General features: G+C 38.6%; 1 protein-coding gene across 2 annotated transcripts in view; it reads left to right on the plus strand.

Moving 5' to 3' along the window:
* FHOD3 (formin homology 2 domain containing 3) overlaps positions 1-20,745 on the plus strand; it is a 377,016-nt gene that overhangs the window by 181,356 nt on the left and 174,915 nt on the right. For both annotated transcript variants that reach the window (XM_054515024.1, XM_036404996.2), the window contains exon 5: positions 4,927-5,032. In XM_054515024.1, coding sequence (XP_054370999.1) covers positions 4,927-5,032 — 106 coding nt within the window. The remainder of the gene's footprint in view (positions 1-4,926; positions 5,033-20,745) is intronic.

Raw genomic sequence — 20,745 nt, forward strand, 5'->3', positions numbered from 1 at the left:
TATTCATCTTATCTTTTGCCTAGGTGAATTATCACAGTGTTGGAATGTGAATGCAGTATATCTTTGTGAAGCTACAAGATTTGGTCTACAGACAAAACCAGAGCTGACCTGATAATCAGAGTTTAAATCTCTCTTAATAGGGATGTTGCAGAGTGACAGAGCAGAGAGGGAAGCTCTTCCTCTAGCAGACAGTGAAATGCATCAGCCACTGGAGCTGGTTTGAATGCAACCCCCTCTTGTAAACCCACAGGCAAGGCTTAGAGAGGAGATTCTCTTGTCTGTGACTGGTACTCTGTCTGCCTGTGCTGCTCTCACTTTTAGGCTGAATTGCAGCAACTTCTGCATTTTGGAAGGTTTGGTCAGTACAGAATGTGATTGCTGGCTCTCTCAATAATGTGTCATGTGGAGAGCACTGGCTGGGGAACCTGGAAACCATGGGAAACTCATGGTTTTCCTTATTTAAAGAAATGATTATAAAATTTTCAGTCTTTAATTCTGTAACAAAAACAGGAGAGAATTGTACAAGATAGAATTAAATATGGGAATGCTTAAGCACACAGAAACAATGGGTTAGCTTATTAAAGGGAGGGGGAAGCTCAAAACATAAAAATTAGATTCTTCTTGGTGAAAATCTTATAGACTAGCAACTTGTTTTGTTTTATGATTCCTTGGAAAGACAGTATTCTGCACAGCTGTTAGCCACGTAAGAAAGAAATACATATGTGCATATCCAAGTGTGAATATTCCTTACTAATCCAGTTTCCCCAAATACTTGGAATGAAGCTTTCAACAGTGCTTGTTAGATTGAAAAAAAAAATCCCCTCGAGAAACTATGTTCCAAAACCTCAATTCTTATTCGGAAATGAAGCAACTTTCTTGTGGCATAAAAATAATGATGCTTTGGGTAAAAAGCTTTCAACCATATGGCCCACAGAAATAGCAGGCTTCAGAAAAATTTATCTTAAACAGTACATAAACAATTTATCTTTGCACGTGGAAGCTGCACACCAGATAAAACATGTTCTTGCAAAATGCCATTCCTTAGAAAAACATCTTCAGTCTCAATCTTCAGGTAAGACCCTGCAAAACTGCATTATAAAATATATCAAATGGTACAAATGTGTGGGAAGGAAGGCCATGTCCCCCACTACTTCTGCCAGTGGCATAGGAGCCCATGGTACAGACTGCTTGATCACAGGGTTTGTGGGGTCTTTTTAGTTGCTAGGCTGAGTTATGGAGGTGAAAAAGTATAGTTTGTGCATTTTTTCAACCACATAAGCAAGTTTTAAAGTCACCACTTTGAGTATATTTAGTGTCTTTTCTGTTATACATTGGATGAAAATGGACTTCTATTGCACAAACATACATTATCTTCTTTGAGAAGCCTAAAAAAGGAAGAGACATGATCTAATTGAAGTCGGTGAATAAATGAGCAAAATACATTTATCTGATGAGGCCAATGGTACCTTTTCATAAAGACTTTTAAGTAGCCAGCCTTTGTGTCACTGCACAATCTTTATGGTTGCAGGAGCTTAGCACTAAGCTTAGACAGCTTTGCCTGTTTTGCTGCTTTTCTCATCAGTGCCTTAATGCCTGCTGATTAAGGGCTCATAAATCTTTGCAATATTAGCAGAGGAGTCCATTTCCATAGCAAATGGCAACATTTCCCTGCCTCCTTCTAGCTGCTATCACACACGTGTGGCATGTACTTGTAGGTATCATTGTCACGCTCATGCCAAATATTCTGAACAATGAATACTCTCTTCCTGGTAACCTGAACCTCTTAACCACTGCTAGAGAGTAGCCTTTACTCTTGAGGTCACCTAACTTGGCAAGTCAGTGAGTTAATGGGTCTGAAAAGATTATCCTAGACCAAAATTGATGTAAACATTCTCCTTTCAATGTAGAACGCATGGGCTTGCATGCCTTTCATCTTTCACTGCACATTCCAGATGTTTGCTTCTTTCCTCTCATCGTATATACATGATGGGATAGATAATGTACTGAGCTGAGATTTATGTCTAAGGCATGATGTGTTTGTACTCTACTTCATTACACCTTCTTTTTCCCTTTTATTTGGGAAGGGAGAAGTATCTTAAAAGCCTTTTTTTAAATTCAGGTTTGATTTGTTTATTCAGTGCTTCCCAAAAAGCAGTCTAGTTGGAGTTCCTCATCCCCTCTATTTCCTCTGCTGTTGCCCTGCAATATATCTCCTTTCAGTTTAGGGTGACTCTATGACTTGATTGCTTTGAAAGAGTTCCAGAAGACAGACCTCAAAATTTGCTTTGAAAAGGTCCATATTAAAATATAAATAATTAAATAACTAACTAGACAAATAAATAAATACCATCAACATAAACCCAGATTTTTTCCTTGATTTATTTTGACAATCAAATGCTAATTTCTAATTTTTCCCCAGGTGATGCACTAATATGTATTCACTATTTAAGATTATGGGAAAACATCCTAAAGTTACAGTGGGTGTTTCAGTGTTGATCTTTCACTGAATGTCAGCAGCCCTTAATTGCTAAAGGCAATTTAAAAAATTATTTTGTTTTTTGGGTTCAATCTGGAAGACTCTAAGACTGAACTAATGTTAACTTCTCTGCTATATGGACTTTTTTTTTTGGTTCATCCAAATGTCATTTATTTTTCCCAAAAAGGCATTTTAGATCTATTAATAAAAGTCAGAATCTGCCACAGACCACAGTTATTCCTACTTTTTGCTGTTTTTCCAATGTTCTTTATTTCACTATGTGTCAATCCAGAATAGATTCCTTTTTTGCTCAATTCAAGGACTATGTAAACACACTTGATGCAAAATGAAAATATATGCTCAAGTTTCAAGAAAAGACATTTAAGAAAAAGGAAATGTTTTTGAACTAGGATAGCATTATCATCCAGAAAAGAATTGTGATTATTTCACTCAATAACTAGATATATTTTTATATATATATATATATATATATTTAAGAGAAACATATATATATTATTTCTCTTAAATTAGACAATTTGTTACCATTACGCATAGCCTTAGTTTACCTGAAACCTTAATATACTTTACATTAAGGTTAGGAGATTGCATAGATATGTTTCCTCCCTTGAGTTTGGAGAGAAACTGCATTCAAAATTGTTAAAGAAGAGGAAATTATTCAGGTATTTTGAGTTAAAAAAACCATCTAACAAAGGGATACTTGAGAGGGACCACTCACCTGATAGTGAAAATGAATAGAGGAAATTTGTCTTCATGAAATTGTAGCCTTGCATCTGTAGTGCCTTGGTTTGACATGTGAGTTTGTAAACTTCTTAGCTTTCCAGAAAACAGTATTAAGGCTTATATCTAGCTACTGGGAAAAAAAATAGCACTCCTAAAAGATAAAACATTGAGACTAAGAAATAATTCATTTAGCTCAAGGGTGCACGTGCAGGGGTGAATTTTATCTTATGTATTTTGGGCTTTTACATCCTTTCACCGAGACATGGGGTATGATTGCATGCTTTCACTTCGTGTACTTTTGTACTTTATTTAAAGGATAAATCACCTTTATCATGTGATAAATTTGTGTATCTGTACATGACTGTATAAGATTTTTCAAATTGTTTTAACAAATTTGACAAGCTAAAACATGAAATGTATTTTTTTTCTCATAATTTCTAAAATTCTCACAAACTGCTAGATCACCTTCCAGTTATTAATATCCCCTTTGGTTAGACTGTAGGAATTATGTAAATTAACTCTGGTGAAAGAAGGAAATTCATAGTAAATAAACCATCCAGCTGAAAGAAACTTGCAGTAAGTGAAATGTCTCACTAAAAAGTGCTTGATTATTTGATTTCTCTTGGCAGTTTGCTAAGTGTTTGCCATGAATTCAAAAATAACTCTCAGCAAATTTACTGTACAGATCTTGGGTTCTTGGAGCTGTATTATTGGAAAGCTGGAATTTGTCTGTTACGCTCTTATGTATGAAAGCATAAATTAAGATTATTTAAAAGAAGGCAGTCGGCAACTGAGAATTACTCAGTCTGCAGAGTAATTCTCTCCCATTAATACCTTTAATTGGTCTTGTGCCTAATTTGCATGGCTAATTCATTAAAGGCTGTTTAATCCAGCTCTTAGTAGCTTCTTATTTGTCTGCATGAGCCTTCTGTAAGAACAGGCAAGCTTTAGATGTGGTGCTCTGTAGTCCCTTGACACAGTAGTTTTTCATGTAAGGCTCAGGAAACCCCTCCACTCCCTGGTGTCACTGTGTTATGGGATCATTCTGCTTACCTGAGGAAAGACATGATGATGAAAAAATAGTGAGTCACTTTAGCAAGCATAAACTCCTGTGAAATTTCGTATTTGCTGTTTTCCATCACAGTGTAGGCATATTGTCTACTAATGCTCTTATCTTTAACACTTTACTTTCCCATTCTAAATATAATTAATTAATATTATGTTAAGGTAATAAATATAATATTACTTTGCAGTAAAACCAGTTTTAAAGTTTTGCTGCACACAGCTAGAATACTGAAACTGGAATTATGCTAAGGAATAGAGATGCTGTTCTCTTGTTGATCCTGACACTTTAGGGCTTCTATGATATTTTTTAATGTGGTATGATGAGAGATTTGGTATTGTGTAGAATGTCTGGAAGCCTTCAGTGAAAAAAAGGAAAAGTCATATTTTGCAGATTTTAATTTTCTGTAGTTTACTGAAAGGTTAAACCATGTTTTTTCTTGCTTTGCACTGATGTATTTCATTCTGATTTTAAAACTCAAAATTTTGCTTTTGGTCCTCTGTGTAACAACTTTCATATCAACTTGCTTACAACATGTGAAACATAAAATCAGTGTTGCAGGCATGCATTTGTATTTTACATTATGATATAATCTGTTTCTTTGTCTTTCAAAAATCTAATTCAGCTTTTCTTTCTCCTGTGACAGGATGACAAGGACTTGGTTCATGAGTTTGTTGTTGCTGAAGGTCTGACCTGCTTAATCAAAGTGGGAGCAGAAGCTGATCAGAATTATCAGAACTACATCCTGAGAGGTAAAGGAAATGCATCCAAAAGTTGGTTTTATTGCTTGGAAGCTCTCACAGGTCTGCAGCAAATTGCTGTGTAAAGTGTCTTTGAACTTGCTTCTGTTTGGTCCTGATTCTTTCACATTGTGCAAGAAAGCTAAGGGAAGATTAATGTTCACCACTGAGCAGAATCAACTGGAATATTTGGAATTGTAATATTCTCCCCGTTGTTCACCTTTTCTTGTAGATTACACTGCAGATCTCCAATTCTAGGAAAGAAAAGGCATTCTAAAGCCTTTACTGGATAACTGTGTCAGAGGGCACAGAACTAACTAAGTGGAGTGTGGAGTGTGGTCATCTTTTCAAAGGAGCTGCTGTGAGCAGGTTGGACTGTTCCGAACAGGAGGAGTTCTGTGAGCTGTGTTTCTCTCCTTTCTTGCAGTGATGGGTGGCTGTTGACCTCCCAAGCAGCATGGAGGGTTTTCTCCATGCTGCTTAGACAGCTGAAAAGTACCAGAGAAACAGAGAAGGGCAGCACCTAGACTGCTCCATCACCCTGTTGGGAGAAGTATTTTCTTATTTTCTTATTTCATTTCCCAGACTGGAGCATCATTGGTATCTCTTGGATATCATGCAGTATTTATGGAATAGACTAGGAGAAAGTCACACCTTAAGGGGTCAGTTGGCTGGAAACCATTTTAAGCCATCTGGCATCTTGGAGTTGAACAGGTAACGAGAGGTTAATGTTCTGTTATTTGCGCTTAAAAGGTACCTGGCAAAGGTGGGGTTTGGAGAGAGATTTGGAAAAGGTGTGCTATGTGATTAGAAAGCTGATTTCCTCTGTTGTGGGGCAAATCGATGCATGTGTTTTTCATCTAGCCAGGGAACCTGGGCTGTATGTTTGGAGAGTTTCTTCAGTATTGAAGGGGAGAACAGTCACTCCAAGGGATTTTTGCTGCTGGATGATCTCATAGTAAATGGAGACTGATTATGAATACATAATCTAGTTGTGGTAGATTGCTCATTTAAGTTTTCTTAGACTGACGTATTTAGCTGTATTTAAAAATGTCACTTTGATGTATTTAACTGCTAAAACCCAAACTACATTTTGAGGGGCAAAAAAACCCCCCAAAAAACAACAAAAATAAGTAGAAGGATTTTGTAAGAACCAGAAATGCTGAATTATGGAAAGCAAGGATTCCAATAGTAAGTGGAGTTTCATGCAAAGACATTGAAGATAAGACCAGGTTTGGAGGTGTAAAAGAAACAAACCAGTACTACAGGAATTACGTTCCATGTCAGTAGCTGTGCAGTCACATAAAAGTACTTGAATAGAAGACAAGGACACAGAAACATGTGCAATTCAAAGTTTCTGGGAGAAAACTGGCCATAGATGATCTCGGAAAATTCAGACTGGAAGCAAAATAAAAGTGCTGTATGGACATTCTGGCCCTCAGTCTAGGAGCCTTCCCATTCTCCTTCCCTTCCCATACACTAATGCATCCAGCATTCAAGGAGATCTAATGGTCTTTTTCTTATCGTGGCTTCCAAGAGCCTGGCTTCCATGATCTAAAATTAGAAATTTTTACGTGAATTCAATGAATGATAAAACAGAGACTTAGTGTCCATGGCATCATACAAATGCAACTGCAAACTCACCTTGTTGCATTGTTATTAACAAGTGATTACAGCTTGTTCAAAATGAATGTAACAAAACAGCATTAACAATAACAAAAACTAACTATGTAGAAGTATGTCATAAAGGTAAAAACATTATTTTAGGAAAATGCTTTTAGGGATTGGTAACTTCTGAAATCATGTATTTTTTTTCTCTACATTGTTGCTGTGTGAAGCTGAAGTTTCTGTCTGGGTAGTGTACCCTAGTATCCTTTACAACAATACAGTTTTTTCTGTGTGATGTGGGCTCATTTCAGTTTTGGTCTTGATTGTCTTTCAGGAATTTCAAACGTTGTTACACGTCCAAAATTATGTCAGGTGGTTTGCAGTTCCAGGAGGCAGCATGTACTTTCTGAATAGGTTTGCGTGTGCAAGGAGATAAAGATAGATTTGGAAGTACGGTATAGCCAAACAATCTTATCTGGATACATTGAGGAGGGTGCTGAAAAGAAGCATTAAAAACACCATGTAAGAGTGTTTCTGGTGTTTCTGGTATATTATTTCTGGAAGATCATAGTGATTGGTGAGGTTGTTTCATTGTTTTTTGGGTTGGGATTTTTGTTTGGGTTTTTTTTGTTGTTGTTGTTTTTTTGGGTTTTTTTTTTTTTGGTGGCAGTTGTGTGTACCTATTGCAGTGCTGCATTTTACAAAACCTGGAGTACTGGTAAATAGGTGAACAAATTTTACTGAATGTACATCACTGTTAGCACAGAGATGTGTCCTGTAAGCTCTAAGATTAGTGTTAAGTAGTGGAGATTTGAGAAGTAAAAAGTCTTTTTTTAGAGATTTTTTGCCTTCCTGCTGTGTTGTCCTTGTTCTGCAGACCCGTTTGGAGTGGAATATTCTCCTTATTTTCATTGCATTTAGCCTAAATCATAAATAGATGGGATTTCTCCTAAGTTCCATATTCTGGCATTTCTCCAGCATCTTTGGTGTCATTCACTCTTCCTGTGGCAGTTCTAACTCAGCCACTTGTGACAGTAAGTGGCAGCCTTAGGCATAGCATAACCTTGTTAGCTTCAAGGACTCACTTACATGAGATTGTCCATCATCTTTACTGAGCAATTTCCCAGTGTTTCATATCAACTTGTTTGCCTGCACTCATCAAGAAATAGCTATGTACCTTGCAGGGAAAATAGGCTGTAAATACACGTATGCTTAAGGGCTATAGGTGTTTCAGTGAGTTCTAGGTACAAGTTGTTTCTTGAGGATATTATTTTCCTTTTTCCAAAAGGCTGCATTGTTTCACTCTAATATTTCCTGGTTGTCAATTTCTGCTTAGGGGTTTTGACTTGGTTCAAGTCAGACTGAGCTGCCAAAAATTATTAAATACGAGTCATGAAAATTTTAGTCACTTTGGTGGGTAAGTGAAGAGAAGGTAAGTGGATTTTGCATACAATGTTGAGAAATCCAGACAGTTTATTGTTGAGTGCTAAGGAAGAACTGTTTATTTCTGCTCGGGTCCCTGAACTAGGGCTGTTTGACTATATCTTTCCCAAAGTATTCCCTTCTGTCAGCATGTAACCTATAGACTGGAAACCAACAGTAGCCAGTCTTCTCTCGAGGGTTTCTTTTAAAAAAGACTGGCTTAGGAAACAGCTTTTGATCCTCCTTATTAAACAGTTCTTAAAACGAAATTTATTCTCCAATGTTCCTTTTAATTATTATGACCATTTAAAGAAACTGTGTTTTGAGGGACTTCCCCCCACCCCCCCCCCCCGTCCCTTCCTCCATGGAAACATGCTTGTTTTCTTTTTGTTCTTTCTTCCCTCTTCCATTTTTACCAAAACGATCCACAAGGATGAGGAACTTCATTGGATAACACTGAAGTTAAAACTTTCTGTCCCAGTTACAAGATTGCAGTATGCTGGATGTTACCTAAATATTCAAACCCAGATAGGAATGGGTTAAAGGTAATGAAAATATCCATTACTGATGAGGATTAATCTAAACCTTATTGTAATTTTGAAGATTCTTTGGATATAATTTTGAGATCATCTGTTCCTTGCACAGAATGAGAAAGCAACACATGAAATGCCATGGTAGCCTTCGTGTTTTCTGATAATTTGGCCAGTGCTGTTGGGAAGGTGAGGAAAAAAAAAAACAGCTTGTGCAGACCATGGCTTAATTCTTTTAAAGATATACTGAATAAGTAAGCTATGAGTTTCAGGGATGGCTTTGCTGGCCCTGTGATGTAAGTTCTGCCTGGTGAGGTCCTGTGCTGTCTGTCCCTCAGATCAAATGAGAAGGTTGTCAAAAGGTCATCCAGCCTCGTTTGTAGAGTCTAATTGTGTACTTGGGTCCATATTTGGCTGCTTATGGATTCAGATCAGTATTTAGAAGTGTCCATAATTAGATGAAAGCTAGATATTGTTCTTGTGGTCTGAAAGCACAAGCCAAGTGTTCAGTCTGAGCAGGCAAAGGCCTTGACCTTGCTGCAAGGTGTAAGGAGTAAGGCTGAGGAAAAAATAGGACAGCAGTCATAGCAGACTAGTCATACAGTGCTCGTACTGGACTATGCTTGAATCAAATTCAGCTTTTGGATGCAGCTCTCTGATTTAGTGAGAGCCGCGTGCTTATATGGAGAATAAGAATTTGAGTGTCAAGTCTGGATGAGAGATGGTTTCAATTTTGTTTGGCAGTTTTGAATTTCTAGTGTAGAGTTTTTTTAAAAAGAAGAAATAAAGAAAAGCAAGTGCGTAGAGGAGCCTAGGAGTTATGATTTGAGGTAATATTTGTGCTTTAAGTTAACCACTCTCCTGTAAATCCCTAAACCATTACTGTAACCTAAAATTAAAGATAATTAGAATCCTTAAAATATTTAGGTTGAAATAGGCCCTCAATATCATCGAGTTCAACCATTAACCTAGCACTGCCAAATCCACCATGAAACCATGGCCCTAAGCACCATGTTTGCACATCCTTTAGTAACTCCAAGGACAGTATAGTCAAAACTTCAATAATTTAGACTTAATTCCATAATCTGAGCAGAACACTAGGTTGCAGTAGACCATTTTCCTATCACAGACTCTCAGCACTTCTGATAAAGTGCTAAAGTCCTGTGTGTTTCTACAGATATTGGTGCAAGCACAGAAGGTATTGGTAATGGTCCTGGGTAATGGATATTACATACTCTGAGGGACAGTGACATACCATTTAAGAGGATTAAAGGTTGATGAATTCATGCACAAAGTCAACAGCATCTTCAGTCTGATAGAACAGCACCTTTATTATTATTATTATGCCCTACAATTTTTTCCTTATAAATAGTAAATGTAGTTTGTTTTGGAATTGCATTTGTACAAGAATGCTTTTATCTTCGTGCAGATAGAATGAGTATATAATAATGCTCTTTTGTTTCCTTTTTTTTTGTCCTGTGTTTTGCAAGACTTTTTGGGGCTTCTAAGTAATTTTATGAGGGGCTTTTACCAGAAAAGTTCTATATGAGTCCTAAAATGTAAATAAAAAAGAACTGAGCATCTTAAAACACTAAAATCACACGTGAAACATAACTCCAAGGCACATTTTGATCTTTGCTACATGCTTAAATTATGAGGGATCCATTAAAACATTTTCCTTCAGTTTTCCTGGTTCCTGCAATTTGTACAGATGTGAACTGCCAGTGATGGAGAAGTTCCCAAGAGGAGCAGTGACTTCCCAAGGTAGAGAAATGGGAACTGGGGAGCCTGAAACTTTCCAATCCTCCACTGAGGCATAAGAATGGGGCAATATTTTGATTCCTCACCTGTCTACCTGGTAAATGGGAGCCAACCTTTGCAAAGGATGGATGAAGAGAGAAAGAGTGTAGCTGTATTACAGTAGTTACCCTTTTAGTTACCTCAGCTTCCTACTGCAGCAAGGTGATTCTAAATTTGTATTTTGCATGTTCTTTCAATTATACAGTACAATGCAGCTGACAACAATAAAAAATGGAAAGAAATTACTGTAAGAGCTACTAGGTTGTAAAGCAGAAAGTGACTTTGCTGTTGGAATTAGGAGATGCTGAGCTCTTTGACAGGGTGGTTTGACATGCAGAGGAGCCACCAGAGTCAGTCAGAACCACAGATGGATGCCCATGAAGGGGGTCAGGCTTTCCAAACTAACAGCCAAACAGCTGAAACACTGACATGCACCAAAGCCACCAACAGTTATGCCTATTTATAAAGCCAGAGGTATGCAATCCTACCTGCATGCCAAGTTTGGAACCAAAGGCTGTGCTGCATATTCTGGGAAATCAGATTAAATTCCTGAAACGAGTCAGTGCTGGTTGGTAAAAGACCATCTGGTTACTGTCTGTCACCAGGACACCGTGTGTGCCTGAAGGCGTCAAGGAGCTAGAGGAAGTCGAAGGTGAGGATGAAGTTTTGCAAGCTGGCAGTGGAAGCTGCTGCTGATAACCCTTTCATTCTGAAAGCCAGGCATGAAGTTATCAGCAAGCTGGTGGCATTTCTGCATTAAGCCAACTGCTACTAGGAATGCTTGGGGTTTGTAAGTGTGCTCTCTGTAACACAGGGATGATCTGCTTCCAGGAATTGGCTGGCTGTTTTTATCAAAAAGACCTCTTGTTATTTACAAGGGCATGAATGTTTCCAGTGCTCTTGAACTTTCCTCCCTCAGCCTGATAAATTATGGGGCTTTTGCATTAAAGGTTAAGTATTACAAAGCATTTAGCATAGAGAAGCATGTTCTTCTGCAGTAAATGTCTATATGGGAAGCAGGGATTGTGTAAATAACAAAGGAAATAGAAATAAAGTCTGTGAGAGGCTATTTCTATCCTAAATAGATGTGTCTTGCTCGTTGGTACTGCAGCAATAAAACAGATGGTAGTAATGTAAGTTTAGTAGGGAAAAGGGAGCTAATACTCAATATTCCATATCTTTGCAATATTCCTGTTTTAGTGTGAACTAGAGAACTGTTTAAAGTTTTCCAGCTGTAGAAAAGTATCCCAGCCCCAAGTTAATAGAGGAATAGACAGCACTTGATTGGGTTTACCTTTGTATTTCTTTCTTTTCTCTTAGCCTTCAGTGTGAAGGTATCCATATGCAATTGTGAAGTTCCTATATATGTCTCTACATATTCAAGTTGTTTTCTTATGTGCAGTACTTTAAAAGGATGTAAACTTCTCACTCTATCTCAAAGTACCTGCTGTAACAGTCTGAATTTTAAAGACAAACTGAGTGCCTGTAGCTTGATTACTTGGGAGTGTTTCTTTTGAGAGATTTGCTGGCACAGTCTCCCAGTAAATTCAGTTCTTTGGCCTTTCAGAAATCTTATCAGAATTGGACACTTGTCCTGTGGGCATTTCAGAATTCATGTCCTTCAATTTTATGCTGCACATCAGACCACAGTTCCTGTGCAACCATACCAACAGATGACAACTCCACCTGGAAGTTGTTATGTCCACATAGTACAGGGCAGCTCCACATGGAGATACAACTTAGGTTTCCTACCACCACTCAAAAAAATCTGCAAAATAAAAGACACCAAAGCAAGCCCTGCGTGACCAAATTAGTAGCAGATTACTGTGTCTGGGCTAACAAGACCTGTTAGTGAGCAGCACTGCTAAACTGAGATACAGCCTGGCAGGGATGCAGCCATACCATCTCCCTTTATGAAATGGATTACACTGTCAGTTTTCCATCAGCAAACTTTATAAGTACCACTTCTTGTAGTTCAGATGAAAAGTAGCAGTCCCAGAAAAATCAGACCCATATATCTGATGGATCAGTAACTCTTTCTGTTACATGTGCAGAAACCTCAAGATGTGCCTCTTCTTGAAAAGCCATGAAATGAAAAAAAATACAGATGGATTTGGCATCCAGATTCATGAACCCTTTAGATTAGAAATAATGATGATAAGATGCTCTTTGTTATACCAGAAGAAAAGGGCACATTATACTATCACCATGATTAATAATATAAACAATAAACCTCCTTGTCTCAGTAGGTGAATCCTCTTTCACTTCTGCAAATATCTCTTTAAGACTAAATGCATTTGTTTATGTGTACAGGGATAGTTGGGAGAGCTTGACATTGGAAGCCATGCAGTTTAAAAAGAGGGAAAACATCCTCTCTCCTTTCCACTCTACACTTCTAGCGTTTCCTTTCTGCATTTCACATCTGCATGTTTTAAAATTATGTTTATTAAACTTGTTCTATACATGCATTACACTGAGTTCCCTACTGAATACAACCTTAGGCATTCCCTTAGTTATTGGAGCAGGCACTGCACTCTCCTTTGTTCTTCTCCTCCCTCCCTTCTCCCAGGATGTGATTGTGATGCATGATCCATCTGGAAGCAGAGCCAGATAGTCCTCGCACAGAGCATACAGTACAAATCCTCCCAGTCTGGGATGGGAATTGGCATCAAAGCAAATTTGAGTTCAAAAGTTTAACCACCCTATAGTAATTTACACATCTACAAAAAAAACTGAGCTGTTCCTTGCACCATGCATTATATGAAATGGCCTTTTATGCTGGGACTGCTGGTGAGGAGGACATAGGGTCTACATGGAATTCAGTAATAACACCACCATAAAATTATGGATTTCCCTTTTTTTTTTAAAGCTGACAGGGGCTGGGAGCCTTTGAGTTGCTTTCTGTCTCTATGAAAATGAATCTTCAGGTTCTGGATAATTTTTTTTATGCTTTGTGAAATTCCCATGAAATGTGACAGCTCAGACTATGCAGACTCCCTGTAAAATGAGGAACTGAATATGAAAAATGCACATCCTGAACTACTGAGCAAAGACTAAGTACATGGGAAGTACTCCCAGAGGCCTTTAAAGCCATTGTGGATATTTTATGCTTTAACTACTCAAACTTCATGAACAAGCCTTGAAAACAATGTACTGATTCCAACTGGTTATGAGCATATTACAGAGTGTTTCTGCCTTTTTGTAGCAATATTGTGGCCCAAAAGTAGAGAAGGATAAAATGTGCAGAAAAGTAAAGACATTCATAAACCAGCACAAACATGAATAATTACACAAAGTACATGGCTGCTGGTAATTTCACTATAAATTATTTGCATTGAATATATGCACATAAAACATGTTAAAATATCAGAGGGAAATAGAGTTTGATTATTCTTATTTCAGATTAGAGACTTTCACAGCTATTTGAGATGGTAGTTGCTAGACTGCCACACAGAGTGCTGCATCCTGATACATAATCAGGGAAAATTAAAGACTTTAAATGAGAATTGGAAGAGGTGGTGTAGTCAAATGTGTAAGATAATTGAGAGGTTCTGGCTTCTATTCCATGAAGGTGATTATTGTGTGATATAAGGACCTGACAAAAATGAAGTTCTTCAGGTATCTTTGGAGTTCATTTCCATATCCAGATACATTCTTTTAAGTCACATATTAGCTCTGTGTGTCTGGAATCCTTGCAAATGTGCATGAGTATGGATTTCTATCAATCATGTTCTCATAGGTACAATTAGAAAGCTGGACCAGTGAACTGTAAACTCTTAAAATACTTATTTTCATTACTGTTAGGCAGTGACCTGCTTTTAAGTCTATGATCACTACTGCATCAAATACTAAGAAACTGTAGATGATTGAAGAACTTAAAAGCTAAGCCATGGGACTTGCATGTATTAGCATGGTATTAATTATTAACTGATCATAAGTGCTGTGCTCATACATATGTGTCTAAGAAAAACTGTAGAATGCTTGTAGGCTGATGGCAGTGAAGGATAATCTTAGTGAACACATGGGAGTAATAATCTTTCTGTTTCTGCTGTGGAGGGTTTCTGCTTGCCTGTTCTTCTGGGCAGCCCAAAGAAGCATGGATGGAGCAGCACGTGCCCCTCAGGAAAGCAGAACTAACAAATAAATACATGGGTTGAATGAGAGAGTGAAACTTTTTGCTGCTTTATAGTGAAGTGTAAGGGCCAGCTTACCTTCTGCCAGCCTTCTACTTCCTATCCTCCTCCTCTGCCATCTCCACCTCCTTCCATACACAGGACTGGAGACACTGAGGGTGGCATTATTCGAGTGAGGAGAGTAGAGTGGGGGCTGGCATCCCCCCATGCCCCACGTGTGTGTGAAGCTGTCAGTGGGTGCACAGGCAGGGGCTGAGCAGACTGGGTAAGGCAGCAAATTCAAGGTGCCATGTAAAGGCAGACAGGATATTGTCTTCCCTTTGCAAGCCAGAAGGAGAAGAGTTGTACTTGGGGCTCCCTGCCTGCAGTGGGGAGAAGCAGAGGTTTATCCCGTTCCTACAGTTTTACAAAAAGTGGGGTTTGGTACACTGTTTATTAATTGTGACATGATTTCTTTCTCTCCATATTGCCTGACAATAAGGATTCTTTTTTCCTGTTTTCAGTGTGTAAGGCATTTCCAGCTTTTTCCATTTAAATTCTTGGCACTAAAGCTGATGGTGTCATGCCAAAAGAGAAGACTATGCCTACCTCCTGCACTCAAGCAATACAGGATCACTGGCCTGCACTAGCTGCTAAAAATACAGTTCCTCTGTTGTTTAGGGTGTGTCTTGCAGTAATTTATCGCTTTGAGGTTTCTTCCCAGTCAATTTAGTGAAGAGAGTTTACTGATGTAGGTGCTATGTAAAAAAAGCCTTTTTTTTCCTTTGCCTCTTTAATTTGTTTACAGCTAGAAAACAAATATTCTTCTGTCCTCTGACCTTATAAGTACTTTGGGTTCCCTGAAGTTAAGAAACACTAAAAATACTGTTGTGTGCTGTGAGGAGTGCCATCAAATGGCTCTTGGCTTGAGTCACTGAAGTGCTACTCAGGATATGCTGTGTCTGTTCTGTGTTTTAACTAAGTTTATTTAAATGACAGGTGGGGTCTTGAAGAATTTCTGCCAATACTGGGCAATATCCCGTTTCCTCTTACTTAACCTTCCTCCTTCAATATGTTATCACCAGCATAGACAAGGCTCTCAACTCCCTCTTGCTTTCTCTGTCCCTCTGCAATTCCCTTCTTCAGAGACACCTCTGTGATTTATAAACGTATGCCCCAAATTGGCTTTGGGTGCAGCAGGGTTGCACAGCACTTAGTCCTGATGAGCATCAAGTCTCTGTAGTGACAAGGGTCCCTATCTGCAGACTTCCATCCCAGCTGTTCCCAGTCTCAGCACCCTTCCCCTGGCATGCAGGGAGCAGTCTTAGGAGAAGACACTGTTTCTTCACTCAGGCAAAATCCACTCACTGAGCAGAAATTCTGGTTTTAAATCTGCAACTTCTGAACACAGTTTCCACATTCCCAAAATTCGGTAGTGGGTCACCATAAGCTTTCTTTACTATTTGGGTGAATATCAATAATGGAACATTGACTGTATTGTGTATATATATATATATTGGTTGCTAAGGATATTTTTTTATATTTGCTTGTGATAAATATTTTTGGGTTTTTTTTTTCCCTAAAATGATTATGGACAAATGCACAAAGAATACTGTTAAGGCTGATAAACAAAACTCTTGAAAATTAAAAATGCCTATCTGAGCTTTCTTTGCAGACATGCCTGCCCCCTTTGTGTGTCAGTTGATTCAGCCTTTCATGGCACAGTGGTACAGCTTTTTCTCTCAGCTGCTCTGCTTCAGCCAATGAGCACCATCACACCTGTGCACTTACTGAACACCTTTTAAATAGCTGCTCTTATCAGCAGTCTTTCCCCAGGCTTTTCAATTATTTCATGCTATGCAAACTCTCTTATAAAACATTTGTTTTCCTCATGAATGATTCTGTGTTTTGTCACTAGATGTTATCCAAGAGCTCAAAGGGCAGCATTATCTTTTTTTGTGGCAGATAAGGAAATGAGGCACTTGAAAACACATTCTGAATTCAGAAAGACTCAGTAACTGAGTTATGGTTTGGAGCTTGTCCTTGGGCTGGTTTTTCAAAGTTGATGTGGTATTTTCTGTTTATTCCTTTTTTTATTGTTACTCTTAGCACTTCTTTTCCTATTCAGACTCTTGTCCAGTCTGTCCTAATTTTCTTTCTCGGATCTATTTCTATTTCATGCTTTTCACATCACTTTCCTTTAACCTCTGTCAGTTTATTTACATCATCAATCCATTCAACAATATTCATAAATTCATTTACATTATTTTCCTCATCAGTTTAAGCTGTTTTAAATGCCTTTTCTTCCCATCACATCTTTCCACCTCTGCACTGTCTGTCCTGGGTTCTGACACCACAGCTGTGTTTGTGTGATGGGGTAATGAACTTGACAAAAGAATGTGTTCATCTGAAAAATAGGTATGAAAAGGTTGTTACATTGTTATTGTTTTGGATTTTTTTTATAGTACTGTTGAGTTACTCGTTCTACTTCTTAATGTTGGGATACAAACTCCTGTGCCAGAAAAACCCTGATTTTGATCTGAGTCAAACAAATAAGGGAGAGTGTTGCAGTGCCACTATCGATGATCCAGTCAGGCTTCAGTATCTTATCTTCTGTACATTTCTTTCCTCAACGTCACTCACATCAGCCCTAATCTGTGTGTTTCCTCCAGCCAAATAGCTGTTAGTCTTTCCCATTATTTTCCTCATTAATCCCAGTCACTTCTTTTTCACAATCTCTTTTCATAACTCTCAGACACTCATTGGGTGTTCTGTCAGAGTTTCTCCCTCTTTCATTTCCTTGAACATCTCTAGGTTTGTATTTTGTTTCCTTCTGTATTCAGATGAGAATTCCTCTTATCATCTGAGTAAGAAGGTAGTTCTTTAAAACAAAAACTTTCAAAAGCTGCTACTCTTTCTTTGATTGCATTGGCCTTCCTTGGAGGGCAGCAGCTGGGAGCATTATGGGGATATTTTGAGCTTCAAGAATTGAGAGATTTCAGCTTATTGTAGATATTCAGTAGAGGCTGTTACAAGTGTCAAACAGCTATTTCAAAACCTTATAATCACACAAAGTTTGGGCACATTTTAATGTTTTCTGTATGAACTTTTTCACTGACATGAGGTTATAGCTTTTCTGAGTTTTCCAAAGAGCTCAAATTCCGAAAATATTCATCTTTCTGAAAATATTATCAGCAGTATCTTCAATTCCAGTGATAAGTTCTCTTCTTCCTTTTTATTCCTGCCTTTTAGAAACACACCCCAAATGTAAAAAGTGTTGGAAATTTTCCATGAAAAAAAGAAAATGTTGTAATTCAAGCACCACAGGGAAAGTTTCAGTTCAAACCTAAAACTGAGGAAATTAGGGACAGCTAAACCCTGGAGTGTTTTCATGGAACTAACAGACTATTTTAGAAGCAAGCAGACTGTCCCAAATGAAGGATGCTGTCAATTTCTGTGTCATGAGGCTGATGGCTCACTTCAAATGTTGAAAATATGTAGGAAACTCTTGCTTTATTGGCTACAAGGGTGCAATGGCTTGTGTTGCTTTACTCTGGTTTTAGCTGTAGTAATGTGATTTAATGGGGTGACTACTGAATCAGTTACACTGAGAGAGTAATTGTTTGGATTTTGCCTACAAAGAACTGACCTTTGGTTTTTTTTTTTTTTTAATTTAGTGTTTTAATGTTGAGTTCTTGTGTAGTACCTTCATCATGAATTAGTAGAGCAAGACCTGATGGAGGAGTAAATGTTTATCAGAAATGTGTGCTGGAATCTTGCCTTTATATCAATCCTTTGGAATATATAATGAAAGTTAAAGATGTAGGAAGTATAAAATAATTTCTTTTTGTGGGGGGATAGAATGTAAGAAAATAAAGATAGTGCAGAAGTTAATCTCACCCCTGAGGAGTTGCAGCTGTACTAATCACCAAAGATTAGGAACAAACCTGTCCTTAACAGGCCACAGCTGTGTCTAATAAGGATGAGTGCTATAAAAGAGTGGGTTAGGTGGTTGAGAGGAGAGAGCTGGAGTTTGTTGGCTGTGCTGTGAGGGCAAAGGAGTCAGTGCTGTAAGGAGATGCCCATGAGAAATCACTAAGAAGGTATAGGAGCTTTGCGATAAAATGGCAACACCTTTTAGTTATATTACAGGATCGAATTCATCTCACCTAATTCCAGTTACCTTGTCTCAAGTAGTTAGGTGGACTCCTTGAGCAGGAAAGAACCCAGTACGTATTTGTGACTGAATTAGATTTGCTCCTTGATTAGTAGTTTGTTTCATATCTCTGGTTATCTTTTGTTTCTCAGGTTTTTTCAAATGAAGTCATGAGTCCGTGTCTGAACTTAGAGTAACACGGAAAGTCTTGAGTATTTGATGCAATTTCTTTCATTTTAACTGGAACTCTTCCTCAAGTCCAGTTGTGGGAACTTGGCTGAAACCCAACCCACTTTGGATCTGTAGGCTTCCTCAGTTCTGACAGGAAACCCATTGGTGGTGGAGAGTCTCACTGAGTATTGGTGGTCATTTCCCTCAAACAATGAGTCTCATCTGTCTCTCCTTGAAGAGGTTGAATAAGCTGGTATGTAGTTACCTTTAAGAAAAATATTTGTTTTTCAGTGACTTCCATTGCATTTGGTATGTATTTGGAGACTGGATGAGATGAGGAAAGAGACACAAACCCCTGTCTTCTGCTCCTGAGCTTGAAAATCAGAGAGCATAGACACCTGCGCTTCATGTTTTCAGGCTTTAGAAATTCTGATGATGTGACATGATTGTGGTTGCAGTTAATAGGTGTAGACAGCACTATAGTCAAAAACTACGGCACCATTATGTATTTAGTGGATGTAATGGTTCCCTGAATCACCTAATTAAAGGGCAAGACTATCCCTTTGATTTTAAGGGCTCAGGAAGACTGAGCTCCTGTATTCGATGTCCAGGTTATATACTGTGAATGTCACCTTTCCCTAGGTCTCTCTAGGCAAGCAGGAACAGCAATCTGTGAAAGAACATAAGATTAAGAGCCTGCTTTGTAATACTTAATAGTAATTGGACACGCACTACAGAAACAACCACCCCTGTGTAATACATATCTTTAGCCATGCTGATTCTGAAAGAATAAGTTGGGAAGGATCTGGAAGAATAAGTTGGGAAGGACATTTGGACCACCTGCAAAATCAGATCTCCTGGATCTCTGATGGGTACATGCAACTGTTCTTGCATACTTGGGACTATCAGACCGATTAGGACAGGGGTCTGCCTGCCCCACAGGACTTGGTCAAAAAAAGATCTGTGTTCTGTACTGTGTCCCACTGGAACTGAATGATACCCAAAGCCATGAATTGTCAAAGGCTGGGCTCACTTGCTTTCCCTGACTGGTATTCACAGATGGCAGAATTGTTATTTCAAGGGGGTTTTAGTCTCATTGCCTCAGTTGAAGAAAGACCTGAGAAGGTCTTTCAGAAGAGCAAACCTGAATCCTATTCACCAAACTATGCCAGCAAAGCCAGCTTTTTTGCCAACAAAACCGCAGTGCATGTGTTCCAAACCTGACAACCAGAGAGTCTGGATGTGCCACCTAAACCCAAAGTCATTGCACACAGAGACCTGTGTTGGCCTGGAGCTCCTTATTTGAGTACCATGGACAGGGGCAGCTCAGCCACAGCCTGCTGAAGACTTGGAGCTTAACAGCCTTGTTGGAAAACACCATTGTAAGCCTTCACAGTTGGTGCCAAATCAGTTATTATTGAGTGCATGTAAAACAGCTAAACCCTCCTGAGCCTCTTCTCACAGGCATTCCAGATTCAGTCCTCCTGTGCAATTGTTTGGTTCAGAGCTACTTAAGGCTCTTAAAATGCTGAGAGATTAGAAAAATCTACTCCTGCCTGTAGACTTGAGAAAAAACTACAGGTGTTCATGGAGTCCTCTCTTGGACTGTTTCCCAGATGGTGCTGAGAAAACCTTTTTTGAATGCCTGTGTGAGTGAATTTCAGCAAGTCATGGCCTGCACTCTTTATGTGACACTTCATTTGACCACAATGATCAACCACTGACCTTAAGCAACCTCTGTCCTCAGTGGTACTAGAACTTCATGGACCTAACTTTTAGTGGAAGTATTGACAGCCTTTTTGCAGATGTGTATCAGAATATATTGCTTGGTTACAATTAGACAGATGTTAGGCTGTGGTTACCCACAGAGGGCTGTTCTTGGATGCATCCTCTTGCAAAGGTTATGGCAGTAAAAAAATATGTTGG

The sequence above is a fragment of the Molothrus ater genome, chromosome 1, assembly GCF_012460135.2.
Source record: "Molothrus ater isolate BHLD 08-10-18 breed brown headed cowbird chromosome 1, BPBGC_Mater_1.1, whole genome shotgun sequence".
Lineage (NCBI taxonomy): Eukaryota > Metazoa > Chordata > Aves > Passeriformes > Icteridae > Molothrus > Molothrus ater.